This window comes from Phacochoerus africanus, chromosome 2 (genome assembly GCF_016906955.1).
Source record: "Phacochoerus africanus isolate WHEZ1 chromosome 2, ROS_Pafr_v1, whole genome shotgun sequence".
NCBI classification, from domain to species: domain Eukaryota; kingdom Metazoa; phylum Chordata; class Mammalia; order Artiodactyla; family Suidae; genus Phacochoerus; species Phacochoerus africanus.
This window is the reverse complement of record NC_062545.1, coordinates 167392373-167411356: the sequence shown is the minus strand read 5'-3', so window position 1 is coordinate 167411356 and position 18984 is coordinate 167392373. Positions and strand designations below refer to the sequence as shown.

Genomic DNA, 18984 nt, shown 5'->3' with positions numbered 1-18984 from the left:
AAACCAGGGGGCTGACTACAGGCCTGCCTCCTTGTCCCACCATTGTCCTCGTCACCACCACTCCCCAGTTCTTCCTGGTTCAGTGCTATAGGACTTGGCGTCTCACAGACACCGGGTGCTGGCAGAGTTGGGGGCCACTGGGGGGGCCCCAGCGTTATGTCAGTCAAGAGTAGGAGGCAGAGGAGTTCCCGTCGTGGCTCAGCAGAAACAAATCTGACTAGTATCCATGACGCAGGTTTGATCACTGGCCTCGCTCAGTGAGCTAAGTATCTGGTGTTGCCGTGAGCTGTGGTGTAGGTCAGATGCGGCTCATATCTGGCATGGCTGTGGTGACAGGCCAGTGGCTACAGCTCTGATTTGATCCCTAGCCTGGGAACTTCCATATGCCATGGGTGCGGCCCCCTCCCAAAAAAATGATCAGGAGGCAGAGGCACAGGTGGAAAGACCCAGACCCAAAGGACAAAAACATTTGTTCTCGTTTTGATAATTTCTGACATATTTTAAATATAGAAAAGTGTAAAGTGAGTGAGTAAACACCTGTGTATGCCATCCAGGATCTTTTAAAAAGTAAAACAAATGGGGAGGCTGTCTGGGAAGGATGAAGGCTCAGCGGCAGGGACTCTTTGCCACTGACTGTGTCACACTTGCTGTGTGGCCTCTGCCCTTCCCTGCCTGTCCGTCAGGGTCTTCCCTGGAACATGAGCACCCTGGCCCAGGCCTGTGGCTTCCAAACTTGTCTTAACTGTAAAATCCTCTCTCCGAATGAATCATCTCTGAAGGCCCAATATATAATACAAACAAGAGCAGGGCTGCTCTGGGTCATGTGGCCCACTGCCCTACCTGGCTCCCGAGTTTGCCCTGGAGCCCCTTTGGCCACCCTGGGCATATGGAGCAATGTTTCAGAATACCAACCATCTTCATACCATCCCCATGGCTCTTGTAGGTGACTCTGGATCACAACATTGGGAATACTCTTAGCATGATTTTATGAGCAAACAAAGCAACACAGCAAGGCTTCAATCTTCCCTAAACTAATTGGGCTTTACCGCACGCTGGGTGCTGGAAGACAGAGTGGCAGCAGCAGTGGTACCCAGCAGTGGGCAATACTTGCCTCTCTACCTCTTCTAAGTTCCTAGGATAATCCTGTGTGAAATGAACAAACCAAAGATCATCTTTCCAGGACTATCTACTTACCCACTTATCAGTACTTTAAGGGTATTTCTTTTTTTTTTTTTTTGGTCTTTTTAAGGCTGCACCCTCTGCATCCCAGGCTAGGGGTCTCGAATCAGAGCTGTAACCACTGGCCTATGCCACAGCCACAACCATGCCAGATCCAAGCTGCGTCTGCAACCTACACCATAGCTCACGGCAACTCCAGATCCTTAATCCACTGAGTGAGGCCAGGGATTGAACCTGAGTCCTCAAGGATCCTAGCTGGGTTTGTTAACCACTGAACCACGACGGGTACTCCCCCTTAAGGGTATTTTTATTAAGGAGAATTACACAGTTGCCTTTTTCCAGAAAGTCCAGCATCTTCCCTCGTGGCTTTCAAAGTTTCAAAGATGATCTCTGTCTCTGGGTGAGAATGATCAAGCAACCTAAACTCTACCTGTCTGGCCCCTGAATAAGGTGACAGAGAGCTTTTGGGGGAGGAGTGGAGGTGGGGGAGGCCCAGCACAGTGGTGGCGGATTCTGGAGGGGTCTGTGCTGGGCTGGGGGTCTGGGGTGTCGTGGGGGAAACTCGACCGCCTCTCACCGATGTGCCTCCGTGTCAGCTCCACGGCCGCATTCCTGTTGACATTGGAGAGCAGCCCCAGGCAGAAGCGCTCCGAGTTGGAGGGGTCGGTGAAGCCGTCCACGGTCATGGACGGTTGCGAGGCGTGGAATGTCTCCCCGACGCGCTGGTTGAGCTCGTAGTAGGAGATGGAGCACCAGAAGGCCGGCTCGCAGTAGGTGACGGGCTGCAGGTCTGAGGAGACAGGCCAGCCCCTGGGTCAGTGGCGCCCCAGGCCCCGTGCCCCTGGACAGGGTCTGCTGGCTGCTCTGGAAGACTGTTCCCTACCTCTCAGAGGGCATTATAATCTCCCCACCCTCATACCTTTCACTGGATAAAACCTGCAGGAGCAGCCAGCGGGACAAAATACTCAGGTGGCAGGAGAAGCACTTTTCATTTAGCTTTAGCTACCAAAGGCCCTGCCCTGCCTGGCCTGGCCTCAGGTTGAAGCCGTCTTCAGGGAGGTGCTAGGCCAAGCCCCTGGAGAGACACACTGGACAGGCTGGGTGTGCCTATCGCGGGCAGGCCACGCCACCTGCCTCTCTTCCTAGGTCCCCGAGGTAACCCATGCTGATCTCCGCCCCTCCAAAGCTAACTCCTGTCCAGCAGCAGCGTCCAAGCCTGTGAAACGATAAGGCTGCTGCAGCCCTGGGGTCTGCGCTGCGCTTGGTGTCCAAGACCACACAGGCGCCAGGCACCATCTGCAGAGTGAACCCGGTTCCTGCCTCTTGTTATAGAAACTATCCTCCAAGTGTATCCAGATGTTGAGCAACCAGGAGGCTAACACAAAAACTCACCTAAAAGAAACTCTGAACTTCTAGCGGTCAGCCTGTGGTCTCAGTCAAGGGCACCTCAGAGTAACTGCCATCCTGGGAGGGGGCAGTTCTGTTTCTCAGAAGAGGTGGGAACTCCTGAAGTAGAGGTTTCCCCCTCACACGAAGCCACACCTCCCTTTCCAGGGACGCCCTAGCCTTCCTGTCACCTCCAGTTGTTCTGGGCTCCACACCTGCCCGGGTACCCCTGCCCGTCTCTGTGTCACTTCTCACCTCAGGGTCCCTCCTCATCATTCTTCACTTGCACTAGTGCCATGGCCCTCTGACAGGGCTCCCCAGCACCCAGCCCAGCCCTTCCAGCTTCTTCTCTGCCCTGTCCTGCTCCCGGGGCCACGTCCTGCCCTGTGCCTCCTCGAATCCCCCTGTTTGTTGGTGAATCAGAGTCTGCTGCTCTCATTCTGGTCTCAGCCCTCTGGCCTGCACCACATACTCTGGCTCTTACATATACATGGAGAGTTGCGTATATGGTTACTCAGGCGTGTCTCTGGAAGCTGGTGAGAGGATGGGAGAGCTTGCCATGCCAAGTCAGCACTGGCCCGAGACCCGTGTCACCACCGGCCAGGCAACTTCCTAGAGCCAGAACCCATGAGAACTTAAGCTCAGCTCACCAGACCTCACAAAGTGTGTAAAAGCCCAGGAAAGAATAAAGCAGAAGCTATTCCAGGAGGGGCCTGAGTTCCCCTGCAGGGCAAAATGGCCCTGATCTTCTGGGGTCTACGCCCATGATCCCATCTAAGGGCAAAGAGAAGGCTGGCTTACAGGGGAAGGGCTGCGGACCGGTGACACCCCTGCACTCAACATGCTGTGAAGAGTTGGCTGGAGGGTGAGGGCACTTGGATCAGGTCTCAGCCTTGGCAAATTTGGGGCACGATAATTCTTTCCTTGGGTGGGGGGATCCTGTGTGTTCTGGGATGTGCAACAGCAGCATCCTAAACCTCTGCCTACTTGATGCCAGCAACATACATCCATCTTACAGCTGCGACTGTAAGAAACTTCTCCAGACACTGAGAGACATCTTCTGGGGGCAAAATAGGCCCCAGTTGAAAATCACTGTCCTGGGTGTTTGACCAGCTCAGGGAGCACAAGCTTCAAGGCTGGACAGACTCGTGTTCACATTCGGCTTTGGCACGGACCTGCTGCGTGCTGGTGAGCAAGCCAGCCAAACTGAGCTTTGGTGTCCGTACCTCTCCTGGCCACCCGACTGGAGCATCTCCTTTCTCATCGGGCACTGTTTGTGGTTGGACTGAGATAATTCATACGGAGCGCAGGACACACATCAAGCCCTCAATACATGGTGTTAACAACGATTGTGATAACTTTGGTTATAGGAACTTGAGAATGTCCTGTTCTTGTCCCGACCTCCATCCAAAGGGGGGCAAGGGGTCCTTGCCTCTCTCTTTTGGCCGGAGGGGTATAGGGAAGAGGAGGGAAGGCAGGGGGTCCAAGCTACTTAAATGGGGAAGGCGATGTGGCAGGGCAGGAGCAACCATGGTCTGTGCCCCTGAAGCTGGGTTGTTGAGCAGCGTCAGCCGCATCCGGCTCTGGCTTTGCTTGATGCTTAACATTCCAGTGAGATAAGCTATATTGTAAACAATGTGGTCACTAAAATGTGAGCTATGTTGCTTTGGAAACCTTAAAACACACACACACACACACACACACACACACACACATACCCATCACCACCAGCTAAGAAATCCCAGCCTTCAAAGTGGTCCAGCAACATGTCAGGGCTAAGGGCAAGTGGGGAAGGGCTGTTGCCCAGGACCAGGCTCTGCAGACTTTGCTGTGCAACTTTAGGGACATGACCTCCCTCTCTGGCCTCAGTGGCCCAGTTTGAACACTGACTGCAGTGTACTGGAAGCCACTAAAAGGAGACCACATAGATCCGGCATGGGGCACCCTGAAGCAGCAACTGTGGCTGATCTGGGCTGCCTCTGGCTGCCCCAGCAAAGTACACTGAAGCCAAGTTGTAAAGCCTTGTCCAGCACCCCCGGGCTTAGTCCAGGAAGAAAAGAGCAAACTAGGCTCCCAGGAGCACTGACTCAACCCACCCGCCAAAAGAACAAAAGCCAGCAGGCCACTCATGGGTAACATGGGGCTGGAACCACATTCTGGGGAAGCGTGGGCTTCGAGGTGTCTCTGAATCAGAGAGCGGCTTAGGTTCCCAGCCCAGGAGGCCCTCCCAAGCAGATCTGAGCCCTTATTCTAAACATCCTTGCAACTCACAAACAGGCACTGAACAGTATTGTGGAAAACACAGAGGCAGGAGCCTGACACATAATTAAGAAGATGCTAGTTTGGGGAGCAGAGCAGTCAGGCCAAGGCAGAGCCTGCAAGCTGCCATTTCAGAGAGTGCTGTTTGGACGAGCTGACCTATGTTCAGAAGCAGGACTGAACAGGAGCGGTGCCACAGCCATGCACTTACTGTTGTCTGCAAGCAACAGAAAGTCAGCCTTGCCTTTCACCGCTCTCCCTCCCATCACCCCTCAGCACCTTCTCAAGGCACTTCTGCAAGAGGAGCTGCAGACCAAAGTATGGTCACCACCTCTGGGTTCTGCCTTGAATAGCACTTTATTTTTAAACTGCACATATGGCCTCATTTTTTCTTTTCAACTATCTACATCATGGTTCAATACAAGAGAAAAGAAAAAGTCAGGACTCTGGAAACGAGAAGACTGTAAACAGGCTAACCATGAAGTTATATAGTACTAAAAGTGCACTCAGCTTGGCTGTGAGCTTCCTAGCAGACAAGGCAAAAGGGAGCAAAGTATGGCTCTGGTTAGTGGACAGACAATTCTTACTAGTTCTTCAGGGGAAACAAAGCTGGTCTTGGGCTCTAGATCTTAAAAGAAACCTGTCAGGTGGCTACTCCCCACCTTCATCAATCAATCCAGCCAGCCAACCAGGCCCAGTTTCAAGAGTTGCCCAACAAATGCAGAAGCAATTTTACCTAAGGTTGCTTCTTGGGGGAAAAAAAAAACAAAAACAAAAACCTGAACATATGCCACACTCAGGCTCCTTGGGGAGGGTGACTCTACAGGGGTAAGGTGACCTGCCCGAAAGGAAAGTGGTTTCACTTCTCCAGGCCAAGGACTCGGCACACCTGGAGTGGCAGCCCATGGCCGTGCCCAAGGCCTCCCCTTGACAAGCTCTGCTCTCGGCCAGACTGTGGAGTCTGTGCTAATCTCTCTTCCTGCAGCAGAGGTGTTGGAGACGCAAGAACCTCCTGCTCCAGCCGTTTTCGGGCCCCCAGTCCCCACCGGTGTGGTGTCGGCCAGACTCCTCAAGTGGCATGGGGCACTTAATTCATGGCTGGCCCCCTGCCAGCCTAACACATTGGCTGGCTTCAGTTCTGAGCCGGATTCCAAGCTGGCACAGAACTTCTGTTTTGTTTAAGGAAAAGAAAACAGAATAAAACCCAGAAGGCAACACTTGGATTAAGGGATGCCTATTAAAAACATGTGCAAGAGATCCAAATCCGGTAAAGGAAAGTGGGGGAGGCCAGAGGGGGAAATTAAGTTTCTACCATATTCCGTAAGCAGGGAGCGGGCAAAGACCAGCAGCACCGGTGCTGCAAGGCGAACGGAAGAGCACAAACGGCTGTGTCTCCGCCCTCGCTATGCCCTCTGCCTGGATGGCTCATCCCCCTCCTCTGCCCGGGGTCAAGCCTCAGGGCCCAGCTCGGGTGGCTGTGAAAGCACCCTCTCACCCCTTGAGTCTGAGCCTGGAGTGGCATCTGATGGCACATGCCCAAGGCCTTCCCTTGAAAGGGTTAGTTCCCCGCAGGCCCAGCAGCTGCACACCAAGTTCAACCTATGCGCTAAGGATCAGCCAACAAACCTAATCACACATAAGCAAGGACCCCAGGCCCTTTCAACCAAGGATGGATTTCCTGAGACCAAGAACAGTGGCAAAGTCTAAGCCGGATGGGCCCCCAAGAGTGTGACTTCCTGCCATGGAGACGCCTGCCTGTGGTGTCCCCAGCTCATGGAAGATTAGAGCCCAGAGAGGCCTCAGAAAAGGCCTTACGTTGCAGCTGAGGTGCCTAGGATCAGGTCGGACCTGTAACGGGGGCCGGGGCTCTTCCCGCTACCCTGCCACCAGGGTCCCCTCTCCTGGCAGTAGAGGAAGGCAGCCTTGGCCCGAGGCCCTCAGGGAAACCTCACCCTCACAGCCCGCCCTGGGACACTCCCTGGTACCTCGTTTCCCCTGGTCGAGGCGCCTCCCAGGATGTCTCACTTTCAAGCAAAGAACAACTTAGGCATGGGCAGGATCTAGCTCGTTATCTTCCTCCTCTCTCCCCGCCTCCCTCCCCCTCCTTCCCCTCCAGGTGCCCCAATCCTTGACTTAAATACTTCGGAAATTCCAGGTGACTCATCCAGCATGATGTGTAATGACAGCACCATCACCTGGTCACATTCCTTCCCTGCAAAACAAAGCCCCGGGGTCTCCCCAGAGCCTATGGCTGGCAAGAAGCTGAGCTGGCTCTTGGTCACTCGGGTTCCTCCACGAGGCACCACAAGCGGCTTTGCTGTGGCCGCAGCTCCCTCCTTTGCCTGGAGTGGGAAGGAAATGAAGAAGGAACCAGATGCACTATACTTGCTTTCTTTTTGTTCCATAATCTCTTTACAAGAAATAATAGGTGTCCTGAGATGCCCCATCTTTCTTCCAGGGAGAACTCTTGCTGTTAGCCTGTCAGCATCCTATTGTCTGGGACATGCTGGCCACGAAGGAGAAATGCAGAGGTGGCAGCTTCGTGCTGCCCCCGCTCCCCCACCTTTGATCTGTCCTTCAGCCCAAGGCTGCCCAACTCAGGCCCCATGCCTCCCCACATCTGCTCTCTGAAGGCTGCCCTTGAACTCCTGGAGCATTCTCCTCTCACGCTTCACTCTGCATCTCTGCAGGACCTGCCCACTGTGTCCTTCAGCACCTCCCCTCCCTCAGGCCTTTGCCAGCCCATCCTCAGCACTCAGGCTCTTCTTGGGGGGCGGGGGGCATAAGTCTGTCTCCAGCCCTCTTTCCTTCTGGAGCTGGGTCTGCACAGAATTCAGCCATGCCCTGGACCTCAGCCGATCTGTCGCCTGTGTTTCCAAAGTGAGTTCTACAGGGACAGTCAATGGCATCGTAAGGGAAGTGTTCCCACTGTGTTGGATCCATGAGAAACGCTGCACCAAAAAGGCCTCCACTCCGTAGGACTCTCAGAGGCTTCACACTGTGAGCTCCCTGGGGACCCAGCAGGGGGCACAGTACAGGCCTTCCAAAACTCACTTGATGACAAAATCCTGTCTCCTTGACCCCAACCTGGGCTGGGCTGTCACATATGCTAATGGCTTCCAAATGCAGTCCAGCCCCGGCCTCTCTCCTGACCATCCCCTGGACACAGGTGAGCACAAGCACCTCCCTGTCCTCTTCTACCCCAAACCCCACCCCATCTCCCTGGGCTCTGCCTCAGTGAAGACGCTTCAGCATCTTCCTGGTTAAAGCTGGTCAGTAAATTGCCGCTGATTCAGGCCCATGATGCTCTCCAACGCCCTCTGCTCTCCTGCCGCCGCCACTTCTCTACAGAGGGTTCACCTCCACCTCTTTCAGCACAACAGCTTCCTAAGAGGGTTATTTCATGGGGTAGTAGGGTAGGGAGCCTCCAGCAATCTCCTCAAGAATTGAAACTCCATACAATGGCCAGATGAGTCCTTATAAGGTCATCATCAGGAGTTCCCGTCATGGCTCAGTGGTTAATGAATCTGACTAGGAACCATGAGGTTGCAGGTTTAATCCCTGGCCTCACTCAGTGGGTTAAGGATCTGAATACACGCGAGACACGGGCCACCCTTGGATGACGTTCCCACTGGAATGCTACCACTACCTCCTTTGAACCCTCAGGGTACTTTACCTGCACCTACCTCTTGTTTTATAAATATGTATAGTCCTGCCTTATGTATCCCAATCAGGCCCAAAGCACCCTGATGTCAGGGTCTGGGACGCCTCCTTGAACTCTCCCACGTGGACTGGCACACAGGGCTGGGCAGGAAGTTCCCCGGGAATGAATGAGTGAGGCAGAAACAGGCAAGCAGGCAGGGCTCTCACTCAGGGATGACATGGGACACCAGGCCCTCCACCTGCAATCTGTTCCCAGCTCTAAGTTAATAAGTGCCCTCTCTGAGCCTCGTTCTTCTGAGTGAGAAAGGAGCGAGCTGGTCTAAGTGACCTGGCAAGGCAAGTCCTGCTGCACATGGGGCACAGGCGCTGGATGCCAAAAGCCTGAGTTCCAAGCCAGCGTCTCCATTTGCTGGCTGTGCCAACGGGACAAGTTCATTCACCAGTCTATTCCTTGGTTTCCCATTCCCTAAAATGAAAAATCGCTACCACCACCTTCCACAGCCCTTATGGAGAGTCCGTGGACAGGCATGGAGCACCCTGGACCACACTCGGTAAACAGTGAGTTCTCAAGAAAAGTTTGCCATCGTCACCACCATCCTCTCATCCCCTTCCAGATATGATGCCAGAGGCTAAGGGATGATATGGATCCCTACCAACAGTTTTGAACAGTGAAGTGGGGGTTTGAGGGCTCGTCAAGCAGAGAGGAAGCTGGGTCTGTCAGCACTCGTGTCTCACCGTGAGTCCTAACCTGACTCGTCAGCTGACTCGTCCCCCGCCCCAAGTCACATCTTCCCAGCAGAGTGGCACCACTTCTCTGCCCGCTAGGCTTAGAAGCTGTTCTTCCTTTGCAAGACATGGCCTAAGGATTCTGACCCTCAGACAAGGGGCTGAGGAACAGGGCAGCAAGAAGGGAGAACTGTGTCACCCAGGCATTCTGCCCTGGGGCCAGGTTCCAGGGCGTGCTGTCGTCCTGGTCCCCACAACCCTGAGGGGCATTCACAGCGAGTACCCACTTGGGACCACTTTCAGTCTGAACCACTGAGTCAGGCCGTGGAGCTGCCAAGTCAAGCACCAGGTCTGACGTCTGTCAACTGAAAGGAAAGCCACGGCCACCGTGGGGGGAGGGGGCTCAGCCTCCAAAACTGAAAGCCCAGAGTCAAGTTCACAGTCATGGCCTTTAAACTCTCAAGGGTTAACCCAGCTTCCAGCCTTCAGAGTTTGTGTTGAGTAACTCCATCCTCCTTTCGCACTGGGAACGTGACCTTCCCTCTGCAAAGCCCAGGACTCACAGTCCTATTATTTTACAAAGATGTTAAAACTGATCCCCCAAAGTCACATTTCACACTGCCACTTGTCAGCCTGTATTAAAAGGTTTGCAAGCAGCTCCCCATGTGCCAAATGATGACTTTCTTCATCTGATGCTATCACTCAAGGACTGGGAACAAGTGGGAACAGAAGCCAGGCCAATCCACTCTGACTCACCAAGCTCGGATATTAACTCTTTCTTTTCCTGAGCCACAAACTACCCCAGCCCAGCAATACAGGGAGACACAAAATCAAACTCACATTTTTCTGAAGCTACCAGACTGTTCCATTAAAAATTCCCCTCAAAAAAAACTGAACAAATATTTGTTTTTGAGCCCTCCCGTAGGCCCCACACTGGAGCCAAAGGATGCTCCTGGACCAGAAAAGTGAATCTCAGAAAAACGACCCAGAGGCCAAATATCTGAGAGAAGCTTATGGAAATGATGGCCCAGCTGCTCCAAAACATCATGAGATCATGCGAGATGATCAACGAGGCATCTACGTATGGAAACGTGTTGACAAAGTAACAACGGGAAGACAGAGGGAAACAGGCATGTGCACTATAAACTCAGAGAGCACAGATACATGTTGCCTGATCCACCAACATCCACACCATGATTAAACAAGAACAGTTGTGTCAGGGTAGGGAGCTTATGGGCAACTCTGCTTTTTTGGCAAATTCCTTATATGGTGCTGTTTTAAGTAAAATGGACATTACTGTCAGATGAAGTTCTCAGATCAAGTCCAAGTGTGTCTGAGGAAGTCCATAAAAGCCAGGGCTGCAGTCAGCACCGCTGCCGTGGCTTTGCAGCAAACCACATACAGATGCTCGCAACCACAGACCCTCGTGTCTCCTGTGCACACGGTCCAGGGCTTTCTCATTCACTGTGTCTAACCGCCCCACCCCACTCCCAGGGGAACTACATACCCGGTGGTCTTTCCTGCCACCACTGTCCCTTGTCAGGTTTCCCGCTCTGTGGGTGACTCCAGAAGCAATATAACCAGAAACCTGATGGGCAGCTAGGAGCGGAAGGCAGGGGTCGGATCACCCGTAGGGCCCCTCCCCACACCAGCGACCAGCCAGGGCTGCAGCTAAAGAGGGTTCAAGTCATACAGACAAGGAGCTACTTACCCAAGTTATTGTGTGCTGGGGACATCGGATTCGGGGAGAGGTTTGGAGAACCTGCGAGGTGAAGACACAGTTGCAAGAATTCAGAAAAGACTCTAGGTCTGAGGGGATCAGATGGCAGAGCGCCTGCATCCAGGTGGGGCAGGGACAAAACTCCGGGCTAAGCTGTCCCGGTCCAGGAGAAGGCCGAACGCTGTGTCCTGGCCTGTGCTCTCCCTTCCCCAGGCTCCAGCTTCGTCATGAGGGGAACCAAGGGCTGAGGGATGGCCTCGGAGTCTCTCCTACGACTGCATGCTTCTAACCAAGCCCGCAGCACGGGGCTGCTGTGTTCCCAGACTGGATGCACAGACCCCCACTGCCCTGCCCCATTTACTGAGAGCCCCCAGGGACAGAAGGAGCAGAGAAGACACTTTCCCCAGCTGTTAGAAGCCCCGGGTGGCGAAGGTGAGGTTGCAGCAGCTCAGATATCACCAGTCCTGCTCTTAGCTGCTCAGGACCTGCAAATACCATGCAGCCCTACCGCCGCCGCGCGCACCCCCCCCACCCCACCCCCCGCCGCCGTTTCAGCAAACGCATCACGCTGCCCAGCACTCAACAACCAGGCTGACATTTTATGCAAGACATGATGCTACCACGGGCAGAAGTCCAAATCGCCCAATTCTTCCTGTTCTATTACCTTCACTCTACCACAGACCCCCAGAAAAAAGGGAAAAACCCACGTGGCATCGGCCTTCCAGAAAACCAAGGGATTGCTTTTCTGCAGAGCAACACTGGACTGGTCCCTCCGCTGTCCCTGCACCCACGGGGCTCCAGAGAGTGAGTTATTTACTGACAGCCCTCCAGCCCCTGAAATTGACAGTCCACACTGCTGAGCCTCAAGCTCATGCTGCCTTGAACTGTTAACGGAAGTCAGCTCTGCAACTCAGCTGTAACTGCCTTGAGGACACAGGAGGATGGGTTTCTTTGTCACCCCAGCACCCCATTTTTCAGGGGATGTGCAAGAGTCATGGAAAAACCAAGCTTCCAAATCTGCCATGGGGTCCAGACGGGCCACCGCAGATCAGCCACGGGGCTTTGGAAAAGTGGTTCAACTTCCTTGAGCCTTAAGTCTTCTCCCCTCAGGTATCAGTGGGGATAATACCCTCTGTGGTGGAAATAGCGGGAATGTAGTGAGACGGTGCATATAAAAATGCCTACACCACGGCTGGTACACAGTAGGTGCTCAGTAAGTGCTGGTCTCCTATTTCATGCTGGCCTGAATCATGGAGCCCCAGGAAGGCAGTGGGACCTTCCCACTGCTCTGAATGGACACGTGTGTTAGGGGAGACACGGGGCTGGACAAGGTGATCGTTGGGCCCCAAATGAGATACTACCAGACCTCCGCCGGCAAGAGAGCCAAGTCCATGAGCAACTGGACTGGTTTGAGTGAAGAGCAGGGACCACACTCACTCACTCACCCATGGCTGGCTGGAGGGCACAAGGCCCAGGCCCACTTTCCATAAATCGCTAATGTCCACAATCCTGCAGGTACACGTAGGGAAGGAGCAGAGGAAGGGAAAGCTGGAGACGATGGGGCAGAAAGGAAGGAAGAGAAGGGGGAGAAACAAGACCAATGAGGGTACTGGAGTTCCCTGGTGGTCTAGTGGTTAAGGACTCCTTGTCACTGCTATGGCTCAGGTCCCTGCTGTGGCTCGAGCTCCATCCCTGGCCCAGGAACTTAACAATACAGGCCGACCTTGTGACAGCGCACTTTGCTCTCCTGTGCTTTGCAGGGGCTTCCTTTTTTACAAAGTGAAGGTCCACAGCAACCCTGCGTCGAGCAAGTCTAATGGTACCATTTTTTCAGATGCATTGGCTTCCTTCACGTCTCTGTGTCCCATTTTGAGAATTCTCACATTTCTAACTTTTTCATTATACCTATATTTGTGCTGGTGGTCTGTGATCCCTGATCTTTGATGTTGCTATTGAAAAAAAGATCATGGCTCACTGAAGGCTCAGAGGATGGTTAATACTCTTTAGCAGTCAAGTATTTTTTAAATTGAGGTGTGTACATTTTTCTAAGACATAATGCTATTGTACACTTTAATAGACTACAGTAGAATATAAACATAATTTTCTATGCACTGGGAAACAAAAGATCTGTGTGACTTGCTTTACTGCCTGGTCTGGAAGTGAACCCACAGTATCTCAGAGGTTTGCCTGTAGTCATCCCACCAACATGAGGAGCAGGGAGGAGGGAAGGGGAGGGGAGAGGGAGAAGAAAGTCAGCGTCTCAGAGATGCTGCTTAGCTGGCCTGCTTCCTATGCCAGCCTTTATAGCTGCGAGCCAACAGCGGTCACTTGCCGTGGAACATGGGAAGGTCTCCGGGGCATTCCAACTGGGTTCACACTGTCGGCCACGCATCAGCTCAGTGTAGGGGTGTGTATGCTACACCCCAAAGTGCCACCATGCCCAGGCTGGTGTTGAGTGACCACGTTTACAATGCAGAGGAAGGTCTCCTGCATCCTTCTTTCAGGAGGGAGCTTGCTCTCTTCTGGGCCGTGAGCAGGGCAGGCGGCCCCTCGGCATCTGGCAGCTCCGTGTGTACGAGGCATGCCCACTGTCATCCGGAGAGAACATCTGCTTGGCTCCCTCCTCCTCACCCAGCCACACGCAACACAGTGCACATGCGATGTGGCAGCTGGGGTTCAATTCAAGAAGCCGTTGGTCTGGAGCCAATTGGGTCCCATAACGAATGAGGCAGGAACATCTGGAGACAACTGGGCTGCGGCCCTCACAGCAGGAATGCGTAGATTCCATTAGGTCACCACACAAAAGTAGATGCCTCAGGGCCTCCAAGGCCACTGGCGAAGACCTCACCTCCATTCCCACTTTCCTGAGCTATTTCGAGTGATGGAGCCCACTCTCCAACCTGCTGCCTGCCAATGGCACCCACAGGGCCAGACTGCTTAAAGCCTGCAGCGACTCCCACAGCCCCGGGCCTCACTTGGATCCTTGAGTGACACGCCCTCCTGCCTCTCTCTCTCTGCCCCAGAGAAGCATATGCTCCAGCCATACTGAGCTCTTGGCCACCCCAGCGCCACTCTGCCTGGCACACCCTTTGCCTGCCCTGACGACCCAGTCAGACTCTGTACACCTCCAGAACTCAACGCAAGAAAAACCCACCTACGCTGCAAGGGGTTGTTCGGCCTCCCAACACCCCTCTTCTGGGCTGGGTTAGGTGGCCCTGCTTTGTGCCCCTGATGCCGTGTGGCGTCTCCATCAGGGCATATATGAGATGGCACAGTGACTGCTGGCCTACTGGTTGTCTCATCAGTTAAGAACTGTGAGCAACCCCAGTTTTTCCTCTAACCCAGAACTGGGCACATAGTGATTGCTCTGTAAATACTGGAGGGACGGACAGAGGGCAGGCGGACGGACAGACGGAGGGCCGGGCACTCAGGATCAGGAGCACAGCCCCTGAGACTCTAACCTGCGTCCATGCTGTGGTTCATCTGGTGGTCGCTGGTCTCTCCATCTTCACTCAGGTAGCCCGGGGGTGGGGTTTCTGGGAATCAGAAGGGAGTTGGTTCAATAAATGGGCTCTGTGGTTTGGCTCCTAAAAGGCCCTCTGTAAAGTCGTCACGCATTCACACCACTGGGCTGAGGAAGTCTGAGCCTAGGAGCCCTGCATCCCGCTGTCTTCATGCCCCTTCACCTCCCTGCTTCCTGTGGATTATCACTGCCCTTGATCACACCTTCCCTACACCTAAGTCTGAACTGCCCATCCCTAGAGCCTCTGCTGGCAAAACTTCTCGCCAGCTTCCAAGGCCAGGTTTAAGACCCCCTCTTCAAGGAGGCTGTGGACTGGCCTCAGCCTCTGGCTTCTGAAGGGCAACACCTCAAACTGCCCCCAGCTCTACTACCTGCCCCTGTGCAGAGCCATCGTTGTTTGCCATCTCTCAAGGGGATGTCCAAGCTCCCCAGGTAGGATGCAGGATCCAGAGAGTGGAGACACGATCTGTCTCTCTGAATGACCCCCAGACCCCGACTTAGCTCTCCTTGTGCTCTGCTGAATCAACAGTAGGCCACCCACCCCCTAGGGACCAGCGTCACCTGTGAAGGACCTGAAAGGCGGGGTCTGTAAAAGAGGTCTCTTCTTAATGCTCTGACCCACACGCACAGGCCTGCGGTCAACCTCAGCACAGTGAGCTCACTCAGGGGGAAAGGCTCAGCCAAACCAGACGGTACATCGCTGCCCCAGCCAAGGTCCCTGCGCTGGGACTGGCCAAGTGCTGCCCAGAAGTTTTCCTGGACGCCCGGAGCGCTGGTGATTCACACATTATTTGCATGTAAATGAGGGGCTTCTAAAAACATTTGCACTCTGACAACGGAGCCCACAGCTCCCTGCAGAATAAAACCGCCCTCCCAGACCGTGACCCTCCCTGGGCTTACTTACGGGGCCAGCTCTCCGCACGCCGCCCGGCCCTCGGTCCCCGTTCGCCCCACCACCTCTGCAGCCCCCAGACTGTCGGGGATCCTGCCTGAACTTCAGCCCCAGCCGCCAGGGTGGTGAGAGAAACACAGCGTTGCTATTTCCGCTTCCAAAATAAATGACTGCACCGAGGCTAGGCGGAAGGGTCACGCCGCCGCTCCTCCGTGCCAAGATAAGCATCATTAGTGAGTGGGGAGCCAAGGCCATGGGTCCTCTCCCAACAGGGATGCGGTTCTGAGTCAGGGGCCTCGGGCCAGCGTGTGTGCAGAGACGGGTGACGGGGGCCGGGGGCTGGGGCTGTCCGGGCCCTGCCTCATTGCCATCCTAGCGTACCTGGAATATTGCTCTGGGGCTCGATGCCTGCGGGGAAGTTAGTGTTTTCAGGGATGGAATGGCTGTAGTCATCCAGCGGGGGGAACTCGGCCGGGATCTCTGTGTGGCGTGGCACCAACACAGGAGGTAGAACTGCCCAGAGGAGACAGAACAGAGGCAGGTCAGCGTCGATGCCAGGTTGGCACCAAAGCCCCTGCACCCCAAGTGCGCCAAACAGGGCTTCCCTCAGGGGGAAGCGGGGAGGAGGAGTGGGGGGAGGGGGAGAGAGGCAGTGGGGGGGAAAGGCAGGGGAAAGGAGTGGGGCAGGGAAGCTGTAGACCCCTCGGAAGGGCGTACCTGGGGTCTCCACCCTCTGGTAGTGGTAGGGATTCACGCAGACCTCGTCCTTCTTCATGTTGAAGGCGAACTCGCACAGCTCCATGGCCCGCAGCTCATGGTGGCTGTGAAGGTCAGGCCATCGCCACAGGCGGCAGTAGATGACATGGGGGAGCCCCTTCCGGTGGGACACCTGCAGCCGGCCATCCAGGGACCTGCAGGGAACAGACAGTAAAGTGGATCTGCTTAGCCTTCTCCCAGGCCCAGCCTGCTGGGCTCCCCTCCAAGCTCACTGCAGAGACTCAGAAAGCTCCTCTTGGCTTGTTTCTCTGCTGTGCAGAAAGGGGTCCAGGAGCAGAGCACAGCAGCCCACAAGGAAAGCCCAGGGCTCGGGGGTTGGCAGAGCCCTGGGGTGAGTTCTCCCACCCTGCATGAAGGGAACAGCGCTGAATCTGTGCTGAAAAGTCTGGGCCAGGCGGAGGTGTGCAGAGGGGGCAGGGCTGGGAGTTCTTCAGGTGCAGGTGTGAGGACCACAGGGTGGCCGACGAGGGTGACAGAGCGCACAGGCCATCTCTGATCATGCTCTCCACTCACCCAGTTCCTCCCTCCCCCAGGAGAAAACAAAAAAAAAAAACCAAAACACGTTTTTTTCAGTCAGTGTTTGTGATGAGGCAGGGAAGGAGAACGGGAAAAGCAAAGGACTTTTAACTGCTCAGAGACCACACTGCAGAAGTCTCAGGAGGTGCATGTGGTATGAGCGCTGCTTGGAGGCCATGCCACGCGTCACCATGCACAGCTCTCTCCCAGTTAGGAGCTAAGGCCTAAGTGGCGTATGTGAGCAGAGCCTGCGACTCCACGCCAGGCTTGGTACTGCCACTGCCCCCAGCCTGGCTGGGCCAACACACCACCCAGGGCAGTGCCCTGTTCCTGTGCAAACCATGTCTTCTGTGGTGACTTGGCCTCTGAGCGACTGTGACCTGGCACCTGCTCCAGCCCCACCCCAGGCCAAAGGTTGCTCCCTGGGGGAACCAGCTGCATGGATCCATGAAAGCCTCTCAAGAAGGCAGAATCTCAGAACCTACCCCAACCCACTACATAAGAATCTCCCACTTTATAAACCCTCTCCCCCCCCCGCCCCCGCCGCCTCAGGGATCTGCACCACAAGAAAGTTGTAGCAATGCCACCAGCCATGACAATGGTGAGCTCAAGTAGCAGGAGCGCCATCCACCAGGGGTAAGGAGGAGGCAGGAGGCTCATGAACCGATGTGAATTTCCCACAGAACCCTTTATCTGATGACTATATTAAGACTCTGGGGACCTTGCTTGGCCAAAGGGCATCCCTGAGGAGGTGATGGTTCAAAGTCTAAAGGGTAAGTAAGAACTAGGCAGGCACAGGGGCGTGGGTGGAGGGCATCCCGAGTAGAGGGCAGAGCATGTGCAAAGGCCCTGGGAAGGTGGAAGACACGGTAAGGAAGGAGACCCACAAGAAAGTCAGAGAGGAGGGTAGCTGGAGCACAGGCACGGTGACGTTTCAGGGTCTCAGAAGCCATAGGAGGGTCTGCCTTTGTCCTACAAGCCATAGGAAGCCTCTGAGATGTTTAAGTGAGCCCAGGGTGTGTGCGCATGTGTGTGTGTACGTGTGTGTGAAAGAGACAGCCCCCGTGAGAAATCTGGCTGCGGGGACAGGCCCACTGGGGGCAGGGGTGGTGGAGTCAGAGAGAATGAGACAGACACTTGTAAATAAAGAGGCACCCAGTGGCCATTCTGCTCTTTCTACAAGAAGGTCCATCCTAGCACCCCACTCACTGCTCAGTGGGCAAGACAAGCGGAGACACAGCTGAAGCTCTCCCTCCCTGCCCCCATACACCAAGGGCACTCATTTTCCTCAATAACGGGATTTAGAGACACTCTATGAAGGAGGAGCTTGCCAGATGCCACCAGAAACACCAACCAAAGAGAGAAACTCTCCAAGTCAGTGGAGGGGGGACGGAGAGACAGAGGTCGGATTGGGCTTGGGCACAGGGACCGACAGGGAGCTGCTGACTAAGGGCGGCTCCACAGATGTAATTACCTCCCTCCTGTGGGGCCCCAGACCAAGGAACCCCGACAACCCCAAACAGTAATTAGCAGGCAGAACAAGAGAGGACAGCCTGGAACTCGCCCCTGAAATGCAGAAGGCAGACAGCCGAGTGTGGAGTCATGAGATCTGAGGGTTAAGGTGAGGCTCTACGCTTGCAGCTGTGAGGCAGGCAAGTCCCGAGGTCTCTGGGACCCTCAGCCACTGCATCTGCAATATGGGGACATTCTGCCCCCAAGGCTGCCCCTGACTTCACACGGCCCAGCATCCACTCGAAAGTGTTTCGCGAGGCACCAAGGAACTTACTCTTCCACATCCCAAGGGCCGCTCTCCAAACCCGGCCCTGGATGAATGGGGTGAGCTGTGGGGCTGAGAGAAAAGGGGGAGCGGGAAGTGATGAGTGGACAGAGGGACTCCACTGCTGCCATTCTCCTGCAAAGCCACCCTACCCTGTGCCCACAGATAGGGACATGGCCACATTCCCTCTTCAGTGGGAAAAAGCCCCAACAAAGATGCAGCCGGACATCTGGAGCTGCCTCTGCAGTGGGGAGGCCCTGGAGAGGCTCAGGCCAGCAGCGAGGGAGGAGGGGTGGTGGTGGACAACACAAAAGAAGGGTCCCCACTTCCATGGGGCACAGGGCCTCAGAGAGTGGGCGAGAGGGGAGTGTGTGAACAGGACGCCCTGGGCACTGCTGATGCTGGGGGACGCTCTCACACAGCCCTAGCACCCTAAACCCCCAGGACCAGGATGGCCAGCCCAGAGTGACCCTGGGCCTACACCGGTGTGGGGACCTGCAAGGGGACAGAGGGCACAGAAACCAGACACCTTGGGACCCGTGAAGCTCAGACAGGCTACACAACGG

General features: G+C 55.0%; 1 protein-coding gene across 1 annotated transcript in view; it reads right to left on the bottom strand.

The window, feature by feature from the left end:
- SMAD3 (SMAD family member 3) overlaps positions 1-18984 on the bottom strand; it is a 125378-nt gene that overhangs the window by 10728 nt on the left and 95666 nt on the right. The window contains exons 2-6 of the mRNA XM_047767135.1: positions 16066-16259; positions 15730-15861; positions 14395-14469; positions 10925-10975; positions 1757-1969 (exon numbers count right to left, since the gene is read on the bottom strand). Of these exons, the coding sequence (XP_047623091.1) occupies positions 1757-1969; positions 10925-10975; positions 14395-14469; positions 15730-15861; positions 16066-16259 (665 nt within the window). The remainder of the gene's footprint in view (positions 1-1756; positions 1970-10924; positions 10976-14394; positions 14470-15729; positions 15862-16065; positions 16260-18984) is intronic.